This window comes from Furipterus horrens, unplaced genomic scaffold (assembly GCF_987537825.1).
Source record: "Furipterus horrens unplaced genomic scaffold, mFurHor1.1.pri manual_scaffold_8, whole genome shotgun sequence".
Taxonomy (NCBI): Eukaryota; Metazoa; Chordata; class Mammalia; order Chiroptera; family Furipteridae; genus Furipterus; species Furipterus horrens.
In genome coordinates this window covers 14625822-14648267 of record NW_028327178.1, presented here as the reverse complement: position 1 = coordinate 14648267, position 22446 = coordinate 14625822, and the positions used below count along the sequence as shown (strand labels likewise).

Genomic DNA, 22446 nt, shown 5'->3' with positions numbered 1-22446 from the left:
CCCAGAGAAAACTTGATGCTACTTCTGGTGGTATGTTTTATCATTTAATAATATTTAACTAAAAATAACAATGTAGTAATAGATTTAATATATCACTGATTTATATGAACTTATGCCAAATAGCTTGCTAATCTTATAATTTTGAATATGTGTTCTATACACTCTTTATAATTTAATGTTCTTATATAATTTTACCATTTACTTTGGAAATATTGAATTTTCCACTATTCCAGTTGAAGATTTCTTGAATTATTCTAGCAGCATTGCCTACATCAAGTGGCTATTGAGCATATTTGATTCTTATATATGCCCTCACTGGGGACCGAACCCACAACCTTAGCATATTGGGACAATGCTCCAACCCACTGAGCCACCCAGCCAGGGCCTCTCCTGAGCACTTGAAATATGTCTTGCCCAATTTAAGGTGTGCTATTAGTATAAAATCCACACTGGATATTAAAGACTTAGTATAAAAAGTGTAAAATATCACATTAAATTTACATAGATTTTATTTTGAAGTGATGACATTTTAGATATATTTGGTTAAATATATTATTTAAATTAATTTTGTTTATTTAATTTTCCATTTTTTAATGTGGGTACTAGAAATTTAAACTACAAATGAATATTCATGGATCACATTAGTATTTATATTGGCAGTGGTAACTTACTTACATGTATACCCTTATGTCTTATGCTCAACCAGAAAGCAGTCAACAAGACATTAAAAATATCAAATATTGCCAGTCTGATACTAAATCGATATTGCTACTCTGATATTAAATTGAGATTCAGAGTTACTGAAATACAAGTACATGGAAAAATAACCTTTCTCAAAGAAATATTTCTGAAGTGTTATCTAAAAACACTTATATTTAACAATGAATTTATTTTACTCCATATTTACCCAACATCCATCTCGATAGCCTTTGAATACCAGAGGTGTGCTTTGCGGTTGGTCTGGCAATGTATGGCACCAATGAAATAAACGCAGAGAAGGCGGGCTTGAGGAAAGACAGGAATCTTTCCATCCAGAGCAGTACACCAGTGCCCCTGTGTTCAGTTTTACTGAAAGTTATTGTCCAACTTCAGTGAGGTGATTAACTGCTGGAGTCTATTTGTCTTCTCGCTGCTATCTCTGAACAAGCCCGAATCTTCCATGTGGTTAATAAACTTCTTATCTTTTGAATACTGAAAATAAAATAAACTTAATCCTCAGGGTGGTTCAGTCAACAGACCGGGAGCCTTTTAGATGTTTCTTAGAGATAGGGGACAACTAGGTTTTCTGCCCTGTGCGATTATCAATCTTCCCTGTGCGCGCGTATGTGTAAGGGCGTTAAAGGTGCTTCTCAGTGATAAATGTCGGTGGAATTGCACAATGAATATTAATTTCAGTATTGTCAAGGTCAGATGTGTACCCAGGTTCATTGCTACTGGAATTTTTATTGTAGCTACTGTTACAAAAGATACTTTAGCGTGGGCTCTTTATTTTTTAACTTATCAGGAGCAAAGGGGAGCATTCCTTCTCGGCAGCCACATACATTGCTCAGAAGAAAAGGGTCATGGCACAGTCTGATCTGTTGATCAGGGTGATTATATATTTCTAAGAAGATCAAAATATGGGTTTAGAGGAGCTAAGTTAGGTGGGAAGGGGAAAAAAACAGGTGATCACAAAATCTGGAGACTAGCTGGTGATGTTCCTGAAAAGCCACTGACTATATGGAAAAAGGAAGAAAAAAAAAAAAAGAAAGAAAAGAATTGCTGGAGAAATAAATAAAGATTTTTAAAAAGTCTGTGATGAGGTCATTCATAAATGTAGGGTGTGCAATTATCTAGCTGGGTGCCCAAGAAATTAAAGAGAAGTAAATATGAAGAAAAATATTAAGTCTTAACCACCCATCTGGGAATAAATAACCAGCTGGAGATCTCTGTATGTCGTGAGGTACCATGGATGCGAAAGCAGAGGTAGTCACCCACAACACACCCACACCCATAGATACACCTGCTCAGTCCAGCTTTCGTTGCTTTAGTCCAGAAGCAACCCCAGAAACACCCAGTTGTGCAAATCAGAAATACAGGACTCATTCCTGATCCTTCCATTCTCCTTGCTGCTCAAACTATAGTCCATCAAATGCTAATTATTTTGTCTTCTATTGTTCTTGAATTCCCCCCTTTTCTTGCATTCTAATTCAAACTGTTAACCTCTCTCTTCTGTACCGTGAAATAGTCTCCTGTGGGTCTCCCAACACCTTCATTTGCTCTCTTCAGTTCACTCTTTGTGTAGCTGACAGAGAACAAACTGCCTGACTCCATTAATTCTTTGTGATTCTTCCAGATCAAAGTTCTCCCAAAGTTCTTAAGGCCCAGTGCGGTCTCTTCCCTGACAGTCTTTCTGACCTCACGTGGACCCTGTCCTCATTGCCCACTGGCTCTTATGGTCCCACTGCCTTAGACAGCAAATTATGTTTTAATCCTCATCCAAGGATATGTCCACTGATTTTAGAGAGAGAGGAAGAAAGAGAGAAAGAGAGGGAGAGAGAGAGAGATGGGGAGAGAAACATCATTGTGGGAGAGAAACATCAATGTGAGAGAGAAAAATCAATCATTGCTTCTCATATGCACCCCAACTAGAGGTTATACCCATAATCGAGGCATGTGCCCTGACCGGGCATCAAATCCGCAACCTTTTGGTGTACTGGACAACGCTCCAACCAACTGAGCCACACGGCCAAGGCTAGATTGCAAATTATAAGAAAGGTTTCATGGTTTCCCTTATCAATTCTTACAAGTCCAACAACCCATAAAAATTAGTTAATATTTATCAAGCATTTACTTAATGCCAGACACCATTCATAAAATATTTGTCATTAATCTCCACTACAAAGCTATGAGGTGAATCTGGTATTTACCCCATTTTTAAGATAAGAAAACATAACATCAAAGATATTAAGTGGCTTGACCCCAGCCACATAGCCTGTGTGAAGGTTCTAGGTTTGAACTGAGGGTCCCTGATTGTGGAGGCCACACTCCCAACTTTAGTCTCTGTCATCTAAGCTTTATTCAATGGCATTTGTGGGTGTCTCCTCCTGCATCAGAGTAGCCCAGGTCTCTGACTTGGAGAATAGCATTGTAAGTTTCTTCCTTAACATATGGTCCCTCCCAAAAGGGCCAGTTTATCCAAGGCAGTTCCTTATTTTTTTAAGCCTGGAAATAGATTAACAATAAATCCGGCCCCTCCAAAGAGATAATATATTTTAAGGTAGGATCTTTTTGTCATTATGTAGAAAAACCGACTCACCTGTCTGAAAAAGATTGCTGCTTCCTTTTTCCCCTGATAAATGGCTGAAGAACTCCTTTATAAAAGCAGTCTATACATGTCATTTATTGCTCTATTAAAACTACAAGCATCCTATATTGATTCTTCCCACACTGACCATAATACAAGCCAAATCTGAGAAAGGCTGCTGGGATAAAGCTGCATTATCACCATGGGAAGCACCCTGGTTGCACATACACTGAAGACACCTGCTTCTCTGACACATATCTTTCAAGAGAACAAATAGTTTTGTGTGCAAAAATAATACAATCCTGACATATATACAAGTCTCAAAAAAGTGGGAAGCAGATGAGAGGCCAGCGCATGCTGAGGCTCTTCCATAGACATTAAACATAAATGTATGGTCTGAATTACAGCAACACAAGTAACTGGAGAGTTTATGAGAAGGTTAAAAGGCTTAACTTATATATGTTACTATGACTATGCATCCATGGAACTCTGTGTTTCCCATTTCTCCTCGTGTTCTTCCAACAACCTTGAGAATCAAGAACAAGTGCTCTTTCCTTCAATCGTCTGATGAGGGAACCAAAATGTGGAAAAGTTAAACTCAAGTCCAGGTAACAATAAAAGTAACTACTGGATTACTTGGAGCATTTTATTTTCTATACAGCCTCATATAACCTTTATAATAGCCCTATTATGTAAACTATGAATCCATGAGAAAATGGTGTGCAGAGTGTTTAAGTAATTTAGCCCAAGGATACACTATTATTAGAGGCTGTTTTTTTGTTTGATTGGTTTTGTTTTTTGATTCACACACCACATTTCCCTAAAAGTGGTAGAATATTATTTGGTATTTTGATTATGCCAATGAAACAGAAAACATATTTAATAATTAATCATTCCATGATTGTGAATTTTTTCCTCAGTCTGACATTATGCCAACATTATTTTAGCTCACTTTGGAATTATTAATTGTACTTAAAGATCTGATCACCTAAGTGTTCCCCAAGCTACATAGTGTTTTTCTCTCCATTTACCAACTAGTTAAGTTCTATTCCAGAAAGGCTAATGTCAAGGCCATTACCCATCGAATTCATTTAGAACCAACCATGTATCCTGACTCACTGAATTCTTCCTACACATCTGAACTCTGCTGTTATTTCTTTTTTCATCAGTGAAACTCTATTTTTCTTTTGAGGCATAATTGTTATATAACATTGCATTAGTTCCAGGTATACAATATAATACTTCACTATTTGTATACACTGAAAATTGATCACCACAGCCTAGTTACCATCTGCTACCCTATGAAGTTATAAATATTTATCCTGTGATGAGAACTTTTAAAATTAACTCTCCTGGCAACTTTCAAATATGCAATACATTACACCTCCATGACTTATTTTATGATTGAAAGTTTTTACCTGTAGACCCCTTCATTCATTCCATCCAACCCCCAACTTCTCTTCCTCTGGCAGCCATCATTCTTTGTCTCGTATTTCTGAGCTCAGTTACCTTTTGTTTGTTTTGTTTTTTAGATTCCATATGTAAATGAAATCATACAGTATTTGTCTTTTCTTATTGGACTTATTTCACTTAGCATATAATACCCATTACACCCATCCATATTGTTGCAAATGGCAAGATTTCATTTTTTTATGACTGAGTAGTATTCCATTGTATCTCACTTCTTCTTTATTTATTCATCTACTGATGGGCACTAAGGTTCTTTCCATATTTTGGCTATTACTAATAATGCTGCTATGAACTATGGGTGCATGTATCTTTTCAATCAGTGTTTTCATTTTCTCCAGCTGTATACCAAGAAGTGGAATTGCAGGATCATATGGTATTTTTATTTAGAATTTCTGAGGATCCTCCATACTGTTTTCTATAGTGGCTACACTAATTTACATTCTTACCAATAGTGCACTAAGGTTCCCTCTTCTTCACATCTTTACCAACACTTGTTAATTCTTTTCTTTGTAATAATAGCCATTCTAACAGGTGTGAGGTTGTATATACTGGTGGTTTTGATATCTGTTTTCCGAATGATTAGTGACAGTAAGCATCTTTTCGTGTGCTTTTGGCCATGTGTGTGTCTTGCTTGGAAAAATGTTTATTTCTAGTCTCTGCCCATTTTCATTGATATTTTTAAATAATTTTAATGAATTATTTATATACTTTGGATAATAACCCCTTGTCAGATATATGATTTTCAAATATTTTCTCCCATTCTGTAGGTTACCTTCTCAATTTATCAGCGGTTTTCTTTGCTGTGCAGAATCGTTTTAGTTTGATTTGCCACATTTGTTTATTTTTGCTTTAATTGCTTTTGCTTTTAGAAACAGATCCAAAAAAAAATCAAGAGTAAGGTCAAGGAGCTTACCACCTATGGTTTCTTCTAGAAGCTTTATGGTTTCAGGTCTTATATTCAAGTCTTGACTGAAAATTGAGTCAATATTTTTGTAAATGATGTAAGATAGTATAATAGTCTAGTTTCATGCTTTTGCATGTCACTGCCCAGTTTTCCCAACACCATTTATTAAAAAGACTGTCCTTTCCAGATTGTGTTTTCCTTTCTCTTTTGTCATGAATTAATTGGCCATGTGTGTGGGTTTATTTCAAGGCTTTCTAGTCTGTCCTGTTGATCTCTGTGTCTGTTTTTATGCCAATAGCATCCTCTTTGATTACTATAGCTTAGTAATGTAGTTTGAAATCAGATTATATGATGCCTCTAGCTTTGTTCTTCTTTCTCAAGGTTGCTTTTGTATTAGGCCTCCCGGCAAGTGAATCTGCACATGAATCATTTAAGAGCAGGACATCTGTTCCATATAGCACTTTGGGCCTCCTGGACATAAGCCAGAATTTTGGGGGGCTCCTCTCTCTAGTACAGGTCCCAAGGGTTGGGGTACTTGATGCGGGGCATGGGACCCCTGACCCTCAGGGAGAAGCTTCAGGTTTATGAGATCCCTCCTGATTGTGGGTTTCTGTGCTGGGGGTGGGGTTTTGGCAAGATGGCCTCTCTTTCTCTCCTTTTTAAAAATTTAATTTAATTTAATTTATCTCTCTATATATTTTTCAATTATAGTTTACATTCAGTATTATCCTGTATTAGTTTTAGGCGTCCAGCATAGTAGACGATTATATACTTTGCAGAGGGGTCCCTAAACATAGTTGTTACAATGTTATTAACTGTCTTTCTCATCTACCCACCTTGATTAACTTCTTTATTGTTTTTGTGAAGGAGCTGTTTAACTAGGTTTCAGGTTTTTCCAGAGGCCACTGTTCCATATGTAGCTGTAGGTTTGGTGTGTCCATAGGATCAGGTGAGTTCAGGATCTTACTATGCCCCCATCTGGGACCGCCATTCATCAATGCGATTCTTAAATGTTTTCAAGAAAAATTCTTGACTGAACTTTCCATGATTATTCCTGCTTGCTATATTCTTCACAGAAATATCTATTTTTGAAATTCTATGTACTTTATTGTCTGTCAAGTGAGATGTTAGTGCTGGTCATGCATGGTCTATTGTTCATATCCAGCTGTTTCCTGTGTGTGTGTGTGTCTTCTCTGTCCTAAGTTTATTGAACATTTCAACCATAATAAAATATTTCCCAGCAGTGGAGATAGCATTATATGCTAAACATGTAAAAGTATAATTATTCTTTAAAATCAGCTGATACTTTTATCTAAATTTTTAAATCACAATGGAAAGTAACTGAACCCAAGCTATTCTAGAGGAAAAAAAATTAAAAGGAAGAAGTCAGTATCTTTAGGTTTATATGACATCAAACTGCCTTTAGTACTATGGAAACTTAAGCACATTTAGCTGAAACTTTAAGTTTTTAACTTCAATATTTGATATCTCTTAGGCAATTTTTCTAAATCATAAAAACAATTGCTTTTGACATTACCTAAAATCTCCAGTTTAAATGGTTTGAGACCACAATAATGCAGTCAGAAATGTACATTATCCACTATATTTTACATTTCTAGGCAATGCTTATGTGTTTTAAAGTGCAGTGAAAAAAACTCTGCATACTTCACCAAGGCTATTATTACTTGGCTGTGATAGTGAAAAACCTGAGCTACCTTATGGAAAAGACCTTATTTTAAGGTCGGTTTCTGTTATCAGTTTTATTATCAAACTGCTTTGAATTCTAGGATAAATCATGAGAAAACTACTTTCAATATGATTTCTTCAGAGGTCATTGTTAAAGTTTTCCTACTGTACTGTCAAAAATACCCATCACTTAATATATTAGCATATATAGGGATATATGTCTATATAATATGTGAGTTAAATAATATATATCACACATTTTATATATGTGTGTGTGTGTGTGTGTAGATGTATCTATGTCTATACATAGTTGCATGTATTTTGAGTTAGCAGATAGCACCTATTAAAATCCAGAGTGAAATGATTACTTCCAATCAACTCTTGTCATAATTATGTGGTCCTGTAACAGGAACCATATCCTATAGTCTGTGCTTCTTCTTGCTAAATTGGTGTCATATCTTCTAACAATGTATAGTTCAGTCAAAAGGGGATTTCATTATGTTAATAATTACATTGCCTGCAGGCTTTTGATGTTGCATTCCCCATACAGAATAGAAGAAGGTTTCATAAAAATATCATTAAAGCTGTTAACTACAGAAAGAAAAAAAATCAAAGAGGCAATCAAAGCATGCACTTTATTATCAATAAATGCAAATAGTTTCGGAAATGGCTTGCATTTGAAACACATTCAGTGAGAAGATCATCTTCACTAAGAGAGCTTCACGGTGTAAATCTATTTGGATCACTACTGATGATTACTTAGATGCCTTGCTACCCATTTTTTTCAAATGGACTCAAGAATCTTTTTTTTTTTTTCTTTTTGAATTAACAAATGAGGAAGGAGGTGAAGTCATCCTCAGAAATCTGGTATGAATTGAGGATATATGAATTATAGGTCACTAGTTGAATGATACCACATGATATATATATCTCTCTCTCTATATATATAGATATATATATTTTTTAAGTGCATGGATACTTAAGTAGTTCTTAAAACAAAGGATTTGGTGACTGTGAAATTGATGATTTAGGAACAGTAGGATACATTGTACTGCACAGTCATTTAGAAAAGACTTTAAATATTCAAATGTTCAACTACATATTCTGACACTAACATTTGTCTTCATTTCAGACTTCCAGCTGAGAAACATCAGTATAATGGTGAAAAGACATCAGCTTTATCCAGTATTATAAAGATAGTGGCATATCTTGATTCTTCTAAAGCTTTTTCTATAAAAGCCAAATATTCACATTTTTATTTGGAAGGAATTATTTAAACTCCCAAGATATTTTTAGAATAATATAGTTGATAAATCATAGTTTAGGTTTTAGTCTGATTTATACAAACATAAAATTTATATACAAATATAAAATTACAGTAAAGAAAAATCAATAAGGTAGGTGGGTAGACAATCATTAGAATAGAAACAGAGGGAGGACAAGGAAGAAAAATGGATAATAATTAATATATGCTAAATGACTTCTTAATAATCAGAAGCCCTAACATCTTATAAAGCCTAAAATATTTGTGAATTTAACCAGTTGAATTCAAGTGTTTTTGAATTAGCCATGATTTGGAAAATGAAATATTAAAATCTATTCACACACATGTTTTAGCTTTTTTAAAAAATAGCATTTTATTAAAATTTGAAGATGTCTCTTTAAAGTGAAATTACTACGGTATTTTCTATCACAAAGTAATTAACAATCACTACAAATGATTTCATAATAATCAGCACATTTCAAAACCAAAAGAAACCAGAGATGTTATCTAATCCATTGGAAGCTAACATTTAAAGAATCATAGACTCCAATGATAAAAACTATGGTCCCTCCACCTCAAAAAAATGCAAATATTACATTTTTGAAAGCGTTTATTCAGTTTTAGGTGTCCATGTTATACAGTTTATACAGTTTAGGTGTCCTTGTTGCTAATGGCTGGTTCCTATTATAAGTAGCGTAGGGACAAAATAACCACATTTTTTGATTCTCATTTTAATCAATTATAGATCATTCAATTGTGATATTCTCTCTCACACACACATCTTGTTTCAATCTGATTATATGTGATTAGCTCGTGCTTTATTAAAAATTCTGCTAACTTTTATATGCCATTTTGGGGATTAATATGCAATAAGATCTCATTATAAAGTACTCTTATATATTATAAATTTTTATATAGTCAGAAATTACTGTTCCCCTTGCAAATAGTGACATGTAATACATCTCATTTACTTCAACATAAGTATTTAATTTGTTCTCAGGTATAGGTGTTATAATGAATTTCTACTGAAATGCAATATTGAAATTTAAAAAGGTGGTTAGTTAGGCTGACATTGATTGATGAGTTACTTGCATGGATTATGTATCTATTCTGAAATCTTTCCATTCTTTGAAGAAATAGGTAACTTGAATAGCAATGGAGAGAAATTAGAGGCAGTTTGTCACAAAACTATGGTCCAATGGAAGGGATCAGTGGGGGTTATTAAAGACATCTTGGAAATGATGAGTAGTGAAGCCCATTATGTTTCTTGACTGACATACTAAAATGTAATGAAATGGAAGGCAAAAGCTGTTAACTGTATTGATTTCACATCTAATTGCCATTGTTGAACATTTTTGTGTCTCCCTTCTTTCTCTGTTTTTCAAATATGAATATAATAAATCAGATGTAAATCTATTTGTTATTTTTCAATATACTTATGAATATGGAACTGAATAAATACACAACTACATACATGTACATATACATACACAAACATACCTCCACAATTAACATAAAGCACAATATATTGTCTACAGAGCTATATGAGAGCTATAAATTCAAGGGAAAATATTAGGGCACTTATGAGTTTGAATTTATAACATGTTGTGAAGAAGTATAAGCATTTAGTAGTTTATGTGAGAAAGAGTTGAGTTTTGACTGTCTCCAGGAATGTTGTGAGGAAGAATATTTCACATGCCCACAGTATTTTGGTCTGGATAAAATAAATAATTTTCTATATCTATAGATATATATATTTATATATATATATCTATATATAATAAGTATATGATTTGATAATTCTTTAATGTCTTGATGTTTACATTGACTTGGGACAACACAGGCTTATGGTATTTTCATTTTAATATATGAGGGAATTAAAGAAAATTACCAATGTAATAGATCATAAAATAAATTATATTTTATAACAAAATGTTGAAGTACAAAATAATTTAGTCCTAAAAGGCATTCTTTCTCAGAAAAAGATAATTGAAATCTTTATAACAGCAAATAGATTATCATGTGTCTGGAAATTAGTGAAAGCGTATAGAATTGTGTGTGAATACTTAACCTGAATGTTCCTTTCTAATTCGGGTGTCTATATTTACTGTTTGAAATTCTTCTAGAGACCCAGGCACACATTTTTTCTGATAGTGTCTAATGGCTAGGAAGAAAAATAATTCAGTGGGCAAAGAGATGATCAGAGCAGGCACTAGCAGTGTGAACTGAATCCAAATTATGGTACTTACTGCCTGGTGTTCTCCCATCGGTGATGAACTGCATGTGCACATAAAGAACATAAAGAAATGACACTGGGCAAAGTGCACACAGACTCACATGCATACGACAAGCACAGACGTGTACACCAACTTCAGTTCTCATCAGGTGTGTTGGGGAAACAATTTCTGATCACTTCCAGTAACAAATGCTGAATTGACGATATTAAATGAGTTAGACTGCATAGTGTATTTTAGGCTTGTGACTTAGGGTAACATTTGGTAATTATATACATGAAGCCATTCATTTGACACACATTTATTACACACTGTCTGTATACATAGTATTGTTCATATCCCTGTGGAGGAGGCAACTGCTCTTACTATTTGGGAAAGTAAGTGGAGGGCTTTAAGTATTCTCCAGACCAACAGCCAGGAGCCTAAGCAGCCATGACTGAGCTCAGCAGGAGCAGAGTGCGGCCTAATGTGTGCTCTCGTGCGGCTGCTGCCTTGAGCTGCAGGTATCCCTGTGGTCTGTTCTTCCCTGGTGCCTGGGGCAAGCAGCTGTGAGAATGGCATGTGTGATCCCCATGTGCTTAGCAAGTTACAGTGTGGTGGGCTGTGCACCCCCCACTTCTACCATGCCAGGCATCCCTCTCAGCTTGTTCTTCCAGATCCTCGGGTAGCTTGTTCTCAGGTGGCTTGTTCTTCGAAAGTTGCAAACAATTTGAACTGTTTTCCATTACCTCCTTGTGCTCCAGGGGAACGAATGAGCAGAAACTCTGCAGACATCGCCCCCTCCTTTTCCCATATCCCCGCTCGGCTCCTAGTTCTCCTGGGAACATTTCTGCCCTGGGCAACCTTTGTGGAATGTGCTCCATCTCACGGCAGGAGTGACGGCCTTGGAGCTTGGCCATTTTTAAACTTTAGTATTTGCTCCCAGAATGAGCCATGTTAATAGTAAGCAGTGCTCTTTCATTTTAGCTGTGAGACAGTAAGAAGGAGCACATTCACCTGCAGAGGTCGTGGTCAAAATTACAAGGTAGGTCCCATGTACCACACAGTCTTAGGAAACACTTATTATAACCAAACCAATAGCTTAAACATTACAGCTTAACATTAGTCACGTACAAATGCCCAGCTAGTTGTGACCTTGAACCTATGCCCAGGATATATGTAATTATATCTAAGGAAAGAGTTTGTATGTCTCAGATCAGCTGCAACCTCCGCAGGGTTAATACTTTACACGTCACTGGGCCGCACAGACATGCTTTTTGAACTTTCAAAATCCTGCACACATCACATGCAACATGTAATGTAAGCAGTTCATTCAGTCTAAATTCTCCTATTGCTTTCTTTGTCATCTACCTTCCTTAGAAGAATAGTAGACTTCAAATCAGAAATGTCCCCTCACGAACTGTTTGCCTTGTCTTTGTGGACGTCTAAGTAATTATAGAAGCATGCAAATTGATATTTTTTATTGTTCTCTAAAATATTGTACTTTGAAAATCCAGTTGAACCATGTCAGTGGACAAGTTTTTAATTTGCTTTGTCCCCCTTCCCCCATGGAGCAACACGTCTCCTTCATTATAATACAATTCGAATTGTATCACTGTCAACTTTCACACAAGGAAGGCTCCCTGTTGTTCAAGATTGTCTACTGCAGGCGCCTCTGTGGAATAAGGATGTTCCATAGGAAAATTACCCCTTCCTGGAAGAGTACCAAGGCAGGAGTGCTCTCATAACGTGTCTTTCAAAATGCAACTCTTTAGGAGCAAGAAGTCTCCTGTGGAAGAAAGAGCATATAAAAGCAGAATGGGAAACACAGTAGGAACCCTGTAGAGATGGATTGGATAAGGAGGCACCTGTGTAGAGTCAGGAGACATGTGCATTTATGTACCTGTGTATTTGAGTGTATGTGCGCATGTAAGCATTTGTGTATGTATGAATATACATAGTCAGATGATCCTTGTTCACTGAAAGGACAAGCGAAGACACTCAAGTAGCAATGAGCTCCCAGATTTCTGTCCCAAATACCATGCTCTCAGAAAAGAACCAGAAATCTATGGAGAAATGTTTGATTCCAGAGCTTGGGCAGGATCAAGATAAGCCTGGAATATATTATGCGTAAAAAATAAATTAGTTCAGTAAGTGATGGGCCATGCAAAAGGCCAGAAGGACCAGATTAAAGAGGATCCCTGTGGACAAATCTGGCACAATCCAAACATCCAAGTAATTAAGAACAGGAATAAACTGTAGACCATAAGAAAGTAGGGAGCCATGTCCCCATACCAATAATAAATATATTGATAGAGAAAATATGGGCTCTTGCTTATTATAGAATGCTGAGTGCCAAGTGACTAATACGGAAGTGCTTGAATAGTAAATGATCACCTTTTGTAATCACCCTGGTAAAAATTGATTCCATCAAAAACCATTAACAGGGGCTGACTCTAAGGAAAGTTGGTAAGGAGCATGGTATTTATATGGTAATGTATCTCCCCACAGATTGCTTATTACTCCTAAGTTGTGGAGCAGGGTGCCAGAATTGGGGTAGAGATGCAGGGGGAACAGTTAACTCTACAACAGATAAATCTGACAGCACCTTGACCAGGTACTCAAATTAACCTTTGAGTGACTGAGAGAAGTCTTGTGCCTCTGGAGATGATGCCCCGAGAAAGGCAGACATCACTTACATTTTATTTCTGACTGGAATGTATAATCTAAATTTGACATGAGGAAACAAAGACAAACCCAAAATGAGGAACATGCTGTTAATAAAAACAAGACAATACTCTTCAAAACTATGAATGACTTAAAAGAAATAAAGGCTTTGGAACTGTTTCAGCCTAAAGGAAAAAGTCTTTGGAACTGCTTCAGCTTAAAGCAGACTAAGAGACAGGATGACGAAATGTAAACCCAACCCTAGACTGGACCCTGACTTAGAAGGGAAATGACATTATTGGGTGAGTTGACACAATTGCAATGCAGATGAAGATTTGATAAAAATATTTTTATAGGAAATGCACTGAAGATAATAACTAAATTATTTATATACAAATTAGTTCTTAGGAAATATGCACTAAAATGTAAGGAGTAAAGAGCTATGGTGTGTAGAACTTCATCTGACTAGAAAGATATAGATACATATTCTTTCTATCTATCAAAAGATAATAGACAAGTATTCTCTCAATATATATTTACATATTGCACTTATCACTATGTATAGATTATAGATAGCATTTACCTATATCTAGTGATAAATCAATATGTATATATATATATATATATATATATATATATATATGGAAAGACTATATGTATAGCAAGATTATGATAAAATATATAGAACAAAGTGTTAACAATGGGTAGATCAGGATAAAGGGAACATAAGTGTTCTGTATATTATTCTCATTCTTAAATGTGTAGATTTAAAATGATTTCCAAATAGGTTTTTAAATTTTAGCGATCACTTGTTAAGATGAAAAGAATGCAGTTGTCAGTGTGTTCTCAAGATTTGGTAACTAGTGGGAAAAAATGTGAAAGTGACATACAATATGTGTTTCTGACATGAATATATTTATTTTTTTCCAAATAAATGTGTGAGCATTGATGCCTTAAGGTGTCTGGGTATCACGAAACAAATTCTGAAAAAATGATTCAGAGACATAAGTTCAATGCTGATCTAAGAAATCTATCATCAGATATGTCAGCCAGGTTTTTATATGCTGTTTTGCTATGAAAGTTCAAACTCACAGAGTTGGAATGCAGGCCTTTAATGTATAGCTATCCAAAGCTAGGTGGAGTCCAAGGCTGAATACACAAAATGTTTAAGTTAATGTTTTTGTACTCGCAATGCCAAGACTACATATTTATTTTAGATTACAGTAAATAACATAGCTATCCCATTTACCATTACAAACCCTATATTTATATTTAGTTATATTTTCACAAATAAAAATTACTCATAGTTCAACATTTGCAAATCTGGATCTGAAGGGTTCTCTTAACTCATTTTTACCCAGACCTGATCTTATGCAAGCCCATGTATAGTGCTTAATAATTCTGTTTGGTGTGAATATCACATGTTTTGCTGAAACTATATGATTTGATAGTAGGGTGCTACCACAGACCCTACTAGGGGTGTTACATAAAACACTGTATATCCACCATATTGCTTTTCTAAAATCTGAAAATTCCTGGGTCTTGGAACTCAGATGGACCCAAGTGTTTTGGTTAAGTGATTATAGACTTGTGCTATCTAGTTACTTTAATGAGGAACTTGCTTATCCTTGATTTTGTTAAGTAATAGTTATGAGAGAAAATGGAATACTAGAAAGTAAAATTGAAAATTAAATCAAAATTAATTTAAAGGACCAAGAATTGGGCAAGACTTGAAGACAATAAATGTGGTAAACTATCCATAGCTGTGTTGCCTATTTGAATTATAAGAACTATAAAATACAAGTATTGTCATTGTATTTTCTTTTTTCCTTCTGCAGTTATTAGCGTTACACAGGCAAAGGCAGACTGACATAGTGGAAAATTTTTCACACTTAAAATTTAGATTAAGAATCTCATCTTTTTCTGCTCCTTGACCAGTTTTTTTTAACTGTAAAATGAAACAAGCGGTTTAGATGAATATAAGACCTCTTCTGAATTCTAAAATGAGAAATAACTCTCAAATTTCATTACTTCGTATTTATATTTTATAGTTTTGCATTCTTACTTCATATGGTTTTTAAAATATTACATGGTGCTATAATTTCCTTGAACTGTAAAAGATGTAATTCCGATTGTCTTGAGAAGGAGAACCATCTTATACTAATCGATTTCTCTCACACACAGTGCAAGTTCCAGGGCCAGTAGAGAACCTGCAAGCTGTCTCTACCTCACCTACCTCAATTCTTATTACCTGGGAACCCCCTGCCTATGCAAATGGTCCAGTTCAAGGTTACAGATTGTTCTTCACTGAGGTGTCCACGGGGAAGGAACAGGTAGGCGAGGGAATGATGGCTCTAACACTGGAGGAATAGGAGCTGCGTGTGCTCCTGATGTCCATTCCAGTGTCCAGCACGTTAATTGGATAGCTGATCAGTTTTAAAGTACCCGTTACTGGAAATGTTAAGCAATTTAATTTAATTCTGGTGGTAAGAAAGGCAATTGGGTAATGACATAAATCAATAGGAACGATACTGATGGTTTGTTTGAGTGTGTAGGTGCCTGAGCCAATGTAACCACATTTGTATTAACCCATCTGGTCCCAGAAAATGTTTGCATTTTCATCTTTATCCTAGGGGATGGATTTCTCTTACAGTCAATGGCCTCATCCAAGTTGCTATTTCCATTTTTACATATTTGATGGTATTTCTGTCTTCTCTCCACCATTGGACTGTCACCTCTCACTTCTCATTTTTTTCATACTATCTTCCTCCTTCTTACATTTCATTTCTAATATGTAGTTAGCAAAGATACCTGAAACAGGCAAATTATATTTTCAGGTAAAGTAAGATGAATGAGTCTTTACAAAGAGACAGGAAACTCAGCGGTTCTCTTTTGTGATATACATATGTGACTATTGAGATGTTTACTTCCAGATTTCTTCATGTACAAAAAGATGTATAGACAAATGTGCACTTAAATGGGAAAGAAAGAGAGGTGACCTTGGGACAACAGAGTCCTTAGGTTTATTGTGAAGTTAGCCGAGCATAGTGTGGCCTTTGAGTTTCCACATCAACTTCGCAATAGAGGGGTTTTTATTTTTAAAAACATTATGCAACAGTTCTATTCAAAAATAGTTCTAAGTCATATTATAAAGTAAGAATGACTAAGAGTTCCTCCTATGTAATCATTCATTCCATTTTTTGCTGGCTATTTAGCTCTTATTTCTATCTTTCTATTCTATGCACTTTTCTACCTGTTTTAGCTCTTCAATAATGCATATCACCAATCCATTTAAATAAATTCCAAAATGATCTTCCCCAAGAGAGGGGTGAGTGAGAGGATTGTTGTGGAGAGCTAAATCATGGATCTTCTAGAGCTAACAGGCTCTGATTTCTCCATGACCTTCACCTCCAGCATCTCATTTCTGCCCCTATGAAGTGCTGGAAACAGTTCTAAACCTACCTCACAGCATTTGACAGATAAAAATTGTGGCAAACTCTGTGTCATTTTCAAGAAATATGGGTATATTCCAGCTAGAGAAGAAAGAAATCTGTTGTTTCATGGTGAACCATTCCATTTTGGGAACAGAAACAGGTCTCTGTTCCCAGGGGTTTACAAGCGAACTACTCAATGGATTAGTTGGTATTAAACAAATTGGAACTTAATGACTGTAAAAATAGCATGGTGTTGTTTTAACTAGGAGGCTTTAGTGGGAGAGTGTGTGTTCCAAGCAGATTTTACAACAACTTGTTTTAAGGCTGGAGTGTAGTTTTGTGAGTAAGAGTCTAATATCCAATTTACTGACTGACGAGAATGGCTGCCATTTCTGCTTTAATGTGCCTCCTGAATAACAGTCTTGGCATTTTATGTCTCCAGAATATAGAGGTTGATGGACTATCTTATAAGCTGGAAGGCCTGAAAAAATTCACGGAATATACTCTTCGATTCCTAGCTTATAATCGCTACGGGCCAGGAGTGTCTACTAACGATGTAACAGTGGTTACGCTTTCTGATGGTAAGTTATAGACACTAATGCTTGACTCACATATTTATTGTTATAATCAAATAATATTGTGTGTATGTCATAGATTTCATTTCCAAGGTTTCCTAACTAAAACCTTATGGAATATATTGGCATTCGTTAGAAATGTGGCTAGTTCACTCAAACTTTTACAGTCAAATTTATACTTTCATGAGTCAACATCTTTTCATACATAATTTTCAAAGTGTAGCTACTGCCTAAGAACTCAAAGTAATTGTGTTTTTCTTTGTTTCTATTAACACAAACATATTTGTACACGTATTAGGATTATATACACTGGTATGTTTCTTTTATGTCTCATTCTTAAAAAAGGAAGATGATTAAATGTTTAAATAATGGACAATTCTCCTACATAAACATCTTAATTTGAAAGGATATATTAAGGATTTAGACCAAATAGCCCAGCATTGAAAGTATTATATCTAAATATAAAAACATATACATATAATCATCCCATGCCAAACAAATCAAAGATTACACATACTTCTTTAAATGTTGTTAAAGAGAGGAAGAAATCTTAATGAAGAGGATGGATTTGACAAAGCAGTAATAGAGGAAATTAGAAATGTGAGAAATGGATGAAAATGAAATGTTTGGAAATCTAATGAAACGTCAAAGAAAAATACAGCAGCGTATATGATGTGGGGCAGGTGAAAATTCAGGCAGGTGTAAAAGTGCAAAGATGTGACCTTCATAAATATTAAAATGACAACAACCTATTTCTTTTCAGTACTGATTTCCATGTTGGTGTGTGTAATTCTATACATTATTAATCTTTGAATTTCAAAAAAATGACTTTAGCTTGCCATTCCTTGACCAATCCACCATTCTTTATTTTGGAAAAGTATCTGGGCAGATATTTCACATAATAACAATGGAATGAGGAAGGGCATCCATGTTATTAAGGGCGGTGCAAAGAAGACACATGAGTAATACACATTTGCAATTTCTACTTTAAAAATTGTTTTATGTGTGATACCTCTTCAGTGTCAATTCTTATGCTCATCCAATGGATTCTGTTATTGAAGATAGAACAGAATATTTATTGGCTGAATAAGTTACTTCACAACTTATAATTATAAAAATAAAAGGAAAACAAATGAAAATGAATATTCCACATAATTTAGGTAGATTTAATTCACATTCTGAACTGTAATACTGTGGCCTTATTTTCCACTTAGATTTTAATGTCATAAATGAGAAAGATAGATTATTAATCATTAGTCCAAGAATTATCATCTAGGAATATAGCAACACTTAGGAGTTAGAAAATGCCTGACACTGTATTAAAGAGTTTCATGATCTTTACCCAACAAGCACCTCTGTGCAAGGGACCTCAACTTTTCTCCTATCAAATACATTTGATAGGAGAAAACAAGAACTTCATATCCCTCTTAAAGTGGATTCCCTGATCATGTCTGCATTCATGTTTACAATCAACTCATCCCTTTTCATTTCCAACCCAAACCTTGCTCTCTTGTCTTTGGTTCCCTTATCATCCACTTCAGTCTGATGTCTTGTCCTCGCTACTGAAGCTGTCCATGCTGAGGTCACACATCATACAGATATGCATTTAATCACATTTCACAGTCACCTACTTCAAAGTCCCAGTCAAGCCCTTTCTTCTTGACTTTCTGGATGTTATAAAAGGGGAATGTGAAAATTGAATGTGCTAATCCATGTAAGCACCTAAAACATGACCATGACATATATATATATATATTTTTTTTAATAAATGTGATCTGTGCCAATGTGTGTGTCCCTTCTTCTCATTATACTACATGTTCCTCATATGAGAGATAGTTATAGTCATGTCTATATTCCCCTTAATTCAGTAAGTATTTATTTAATAAGCCAGACAGTTCAGCCAAACCAGTGCAAATGTCTGTATGTATAAGCATATCTTTAAGGACTTCCCATTTGTGTGGCTAATTTAACATATGTCTATTTCTAAATGTATGAGTGTTATAAAGGTAATCATATTTTTATGAGGTCAGAGGAATCTTTACCATAAAAAAATTATATTGAGGGCACAGAAAAATTAAATAAAAATAAAAAGCAAATACTGTTTTTCTGGATTACTTATCCCAATGGTACCCTGTTATCTGAGTCCACCTTTGGGACTCTATGGCTCTCAATGCCCAATGCATAAAATAATCTTGATACTTATCAAATTGGGGTCATTACAAAAAGAAAATGCACATATGTGTCTTGGCCCTTATATGTTCTTGGCTTTCTGGAAATACCATTTATAAACTTATACTAAAATAACATTTGAGGGTTGCATATCTACTAGCACAATACCTAGAACAAAATATGTGCTAAATTAAACTTCTCTTTCCTCCAAAATTCAATCACCTATCCTTAATTCAACTAGTGTTACTGAAATTATATTTTGGTACTATTTAATAATGAAAAAGTGAGTGTAACATGATTTGTAAATATATGACATGTAAATATTACAATATCATGTGATTAATAAACTGGAAAGATCTTCTCATGTTTAAGAAGTTATCCATTATCACTTAATACTCAGACATTGTTTCCAAACTTTCAAAGAATTGTATTTCTCAGAAGTCTGTAATAACATATGAGGTAGGGGACAACATTATTTTTCAGTTTGTACTTATTGTAGTTTTCCATTCTTTACAGAATAATTTAAATTCAGCCTACCTAACTTTTCTTCTGTTTAAGAAAGGAGATATAGAAACCATCTTGTTAGGGCCTCAGCATTCTCCCCTTTCCTGGAGACTGGACCAGGATATCCAGAGGTCTAGGAAGATAGTTTAAGGAAGTCTATTTCACTAGCACAATATTTGTGGAAATGAGATGATGAGATGTGGAAGCGCCCTTCTGATTATTCTAACTTTAGAGAAAATTAATATCTTAATATTTTAATAATAATATCAAATGGAATATAAGATATAAAATAATAAAAATTTAGAGATGTCTTTTGGGAGAAACTGGTCTATGTTAATAAAAACATATTTTAAGAACTCCACGCAAAAAAGGATATCCAAATGCCACTGGACACGTGAAAAGATGCTCAACATTACGAGTCCTCAGGGAAACAAAGATAAAAACTAGTTTCACTTATATGTGGCATATAAAGCTGAAAGCAACAAATGAACAAATAAGAAAACATCAGAACTCAAAGACACAGACGATAGTATGGTGATTACCAGAGGAAGGGGCTAAGGGTTGGGGTATTAAAGGGTAAAGGGGGTCAAATATATGGTGATGGAGGACTTGACTTTGGGTGGTGGGCGCACAGTGCAATATACAGATCATGTATCATAGAATTGTACACCTGAAACCTATATAATCTTATTAACCAATGTCACCCCAATAAATTTCACTTAAAAATTTTAAAAAACACTATACAACTACCAAATGACTAAAATTTTTCAAAAGTAAAAATATCCAATGTGGGTAAAGATATGAAACACCTAAAACTTTGCTACCTTCTTAGTAGGAGTGTGAATTGGTACAACCACTTCAGTAAACTTTGCATCTGTTAAAGCTTAGTTTATGTGTCAACCCCATAGGGGTTTCCACTCTTACCAGTGTTTCTGCTTCTAAGTAAGTAATGAAGGACATGAGCACAACTGTCTACCAGAAGACATGTGCAAGAATATTCAAGCAGATTGATTCACACATCCCCAACTAGACATATGAGGAAGGGACCCAAAAAACAGAATTTATTAATGAAAAATGTGTATTTATTTACATGTTTAAACTTCAGCCGTTTTCAGAGTAGTCTGTATTATGCACTACACCTATGGAGATGTTTTTTTCCACTGCTCAAAACAGTTTTTGAATTTGTCAACTTTAATGCTTTTCAGCGCTTCTGCTATCTTTTGTTTCACCTCTTCCACATTAGCAAAATGTTTCTGTCTGAGAACTTTTTTCATCTGGGGAAACAGAAAAAGTCACTCAAGGAGAGACTGGGTGAATAGGGAGGATGAGGCATGGGGGATAATGCAGTTTTTGATCAAAAACTGATAAACACTTGGGGTGGTGTGGGCAGGTGTGCTTATAAATCACCCGTCATGAAATGGGGAACTGCATTGGAAGAGTCTTCAAAAAAAAAATTCACAGGAGCCAAACACAGCCTCTCACAACAATGCCAGCTGATACACTGATACAGATGGGTTCCTAGAACACTCACCTAGTGGGGGAAGCCTGTACTACAAGGGGCCTGCTCTTCAGAAGATAGTTCTGTGGTTTTGGGGTCCCTCCCTTGTTGTCCAAATATAATTCATCAGTACAGTGGATAAACATAAAATAGAATAGTCATATAATGTATTATAATACTATGGATAATAAAAAAACAAAAACAAAAACTATTGCTATATGCAGCAACATGAGTGAATCTTAAGAACTGATAATGATCAAAAGAAGCCAGCCTGGAAAAAATCTATGACTTCATTTTTAACAAACTCAAGGGCAAGTTAAATCAATGATGTAGTTAGAAATCAGAATGGTGGAACTGAATGGGAAGAGATGCAAGCGAGCTTTCCAGAGGACTATAAGTATTCTGTATCTTTATATCAGTGGTGTTTAAATGGGAACACACCGACACACATATAACTTTATCAAGTCATACATTCAAGATTGTGTCTTTTGCTATATATATATATATATATATTATACCTTAATCAAAAACAGTTGTAAGGAAAAAAACCTTGTTGTTACAGGAACCCTGAATATGAATAAGATTTTATTATATCTTACAGCTTTCTGTTTATTCAACAACTACATGCCAGACTTTTGTGGATACTGGGGATGTAGCAGCAGAAGGGACAAAAATCTTGGTCCCTGTGGGGGTTTATATTCTGTGTGTGATAAGAAAAGCATAATATGAACTAAAAAAAATTAAATAGTAAAGTCTATTCCCTAAATTATGAAATA

The 22446-nt window shown here is 35.0% G+C and overlaps 1 protein-coding gene across 2 annotated transcripts in view; it reads left to right on the top strand.

Moving 5' to 3' along the window:
• Positions 1-22446, top strand: part of DCC (DCC netrin 1 receptor) — a 1006514-nt gene that overhangs the window by 727232 nt on the left and 256836 nt on the right. For both annotated transcript variants that reach the window (XM_090285089.1, XM_090285088.1), the window contains exons 10-11: positions 15675-15823; positions 17367-17505. In XM_090285089.1, the coding sequence (XP_090141215.1) occupies positions 15675-15823; positions 17367-17505 (288 nt within the window). The remainder of the gene's footprint in view (positions 1-15674; positions 15824-17366; positions 17506-22446) is intronic.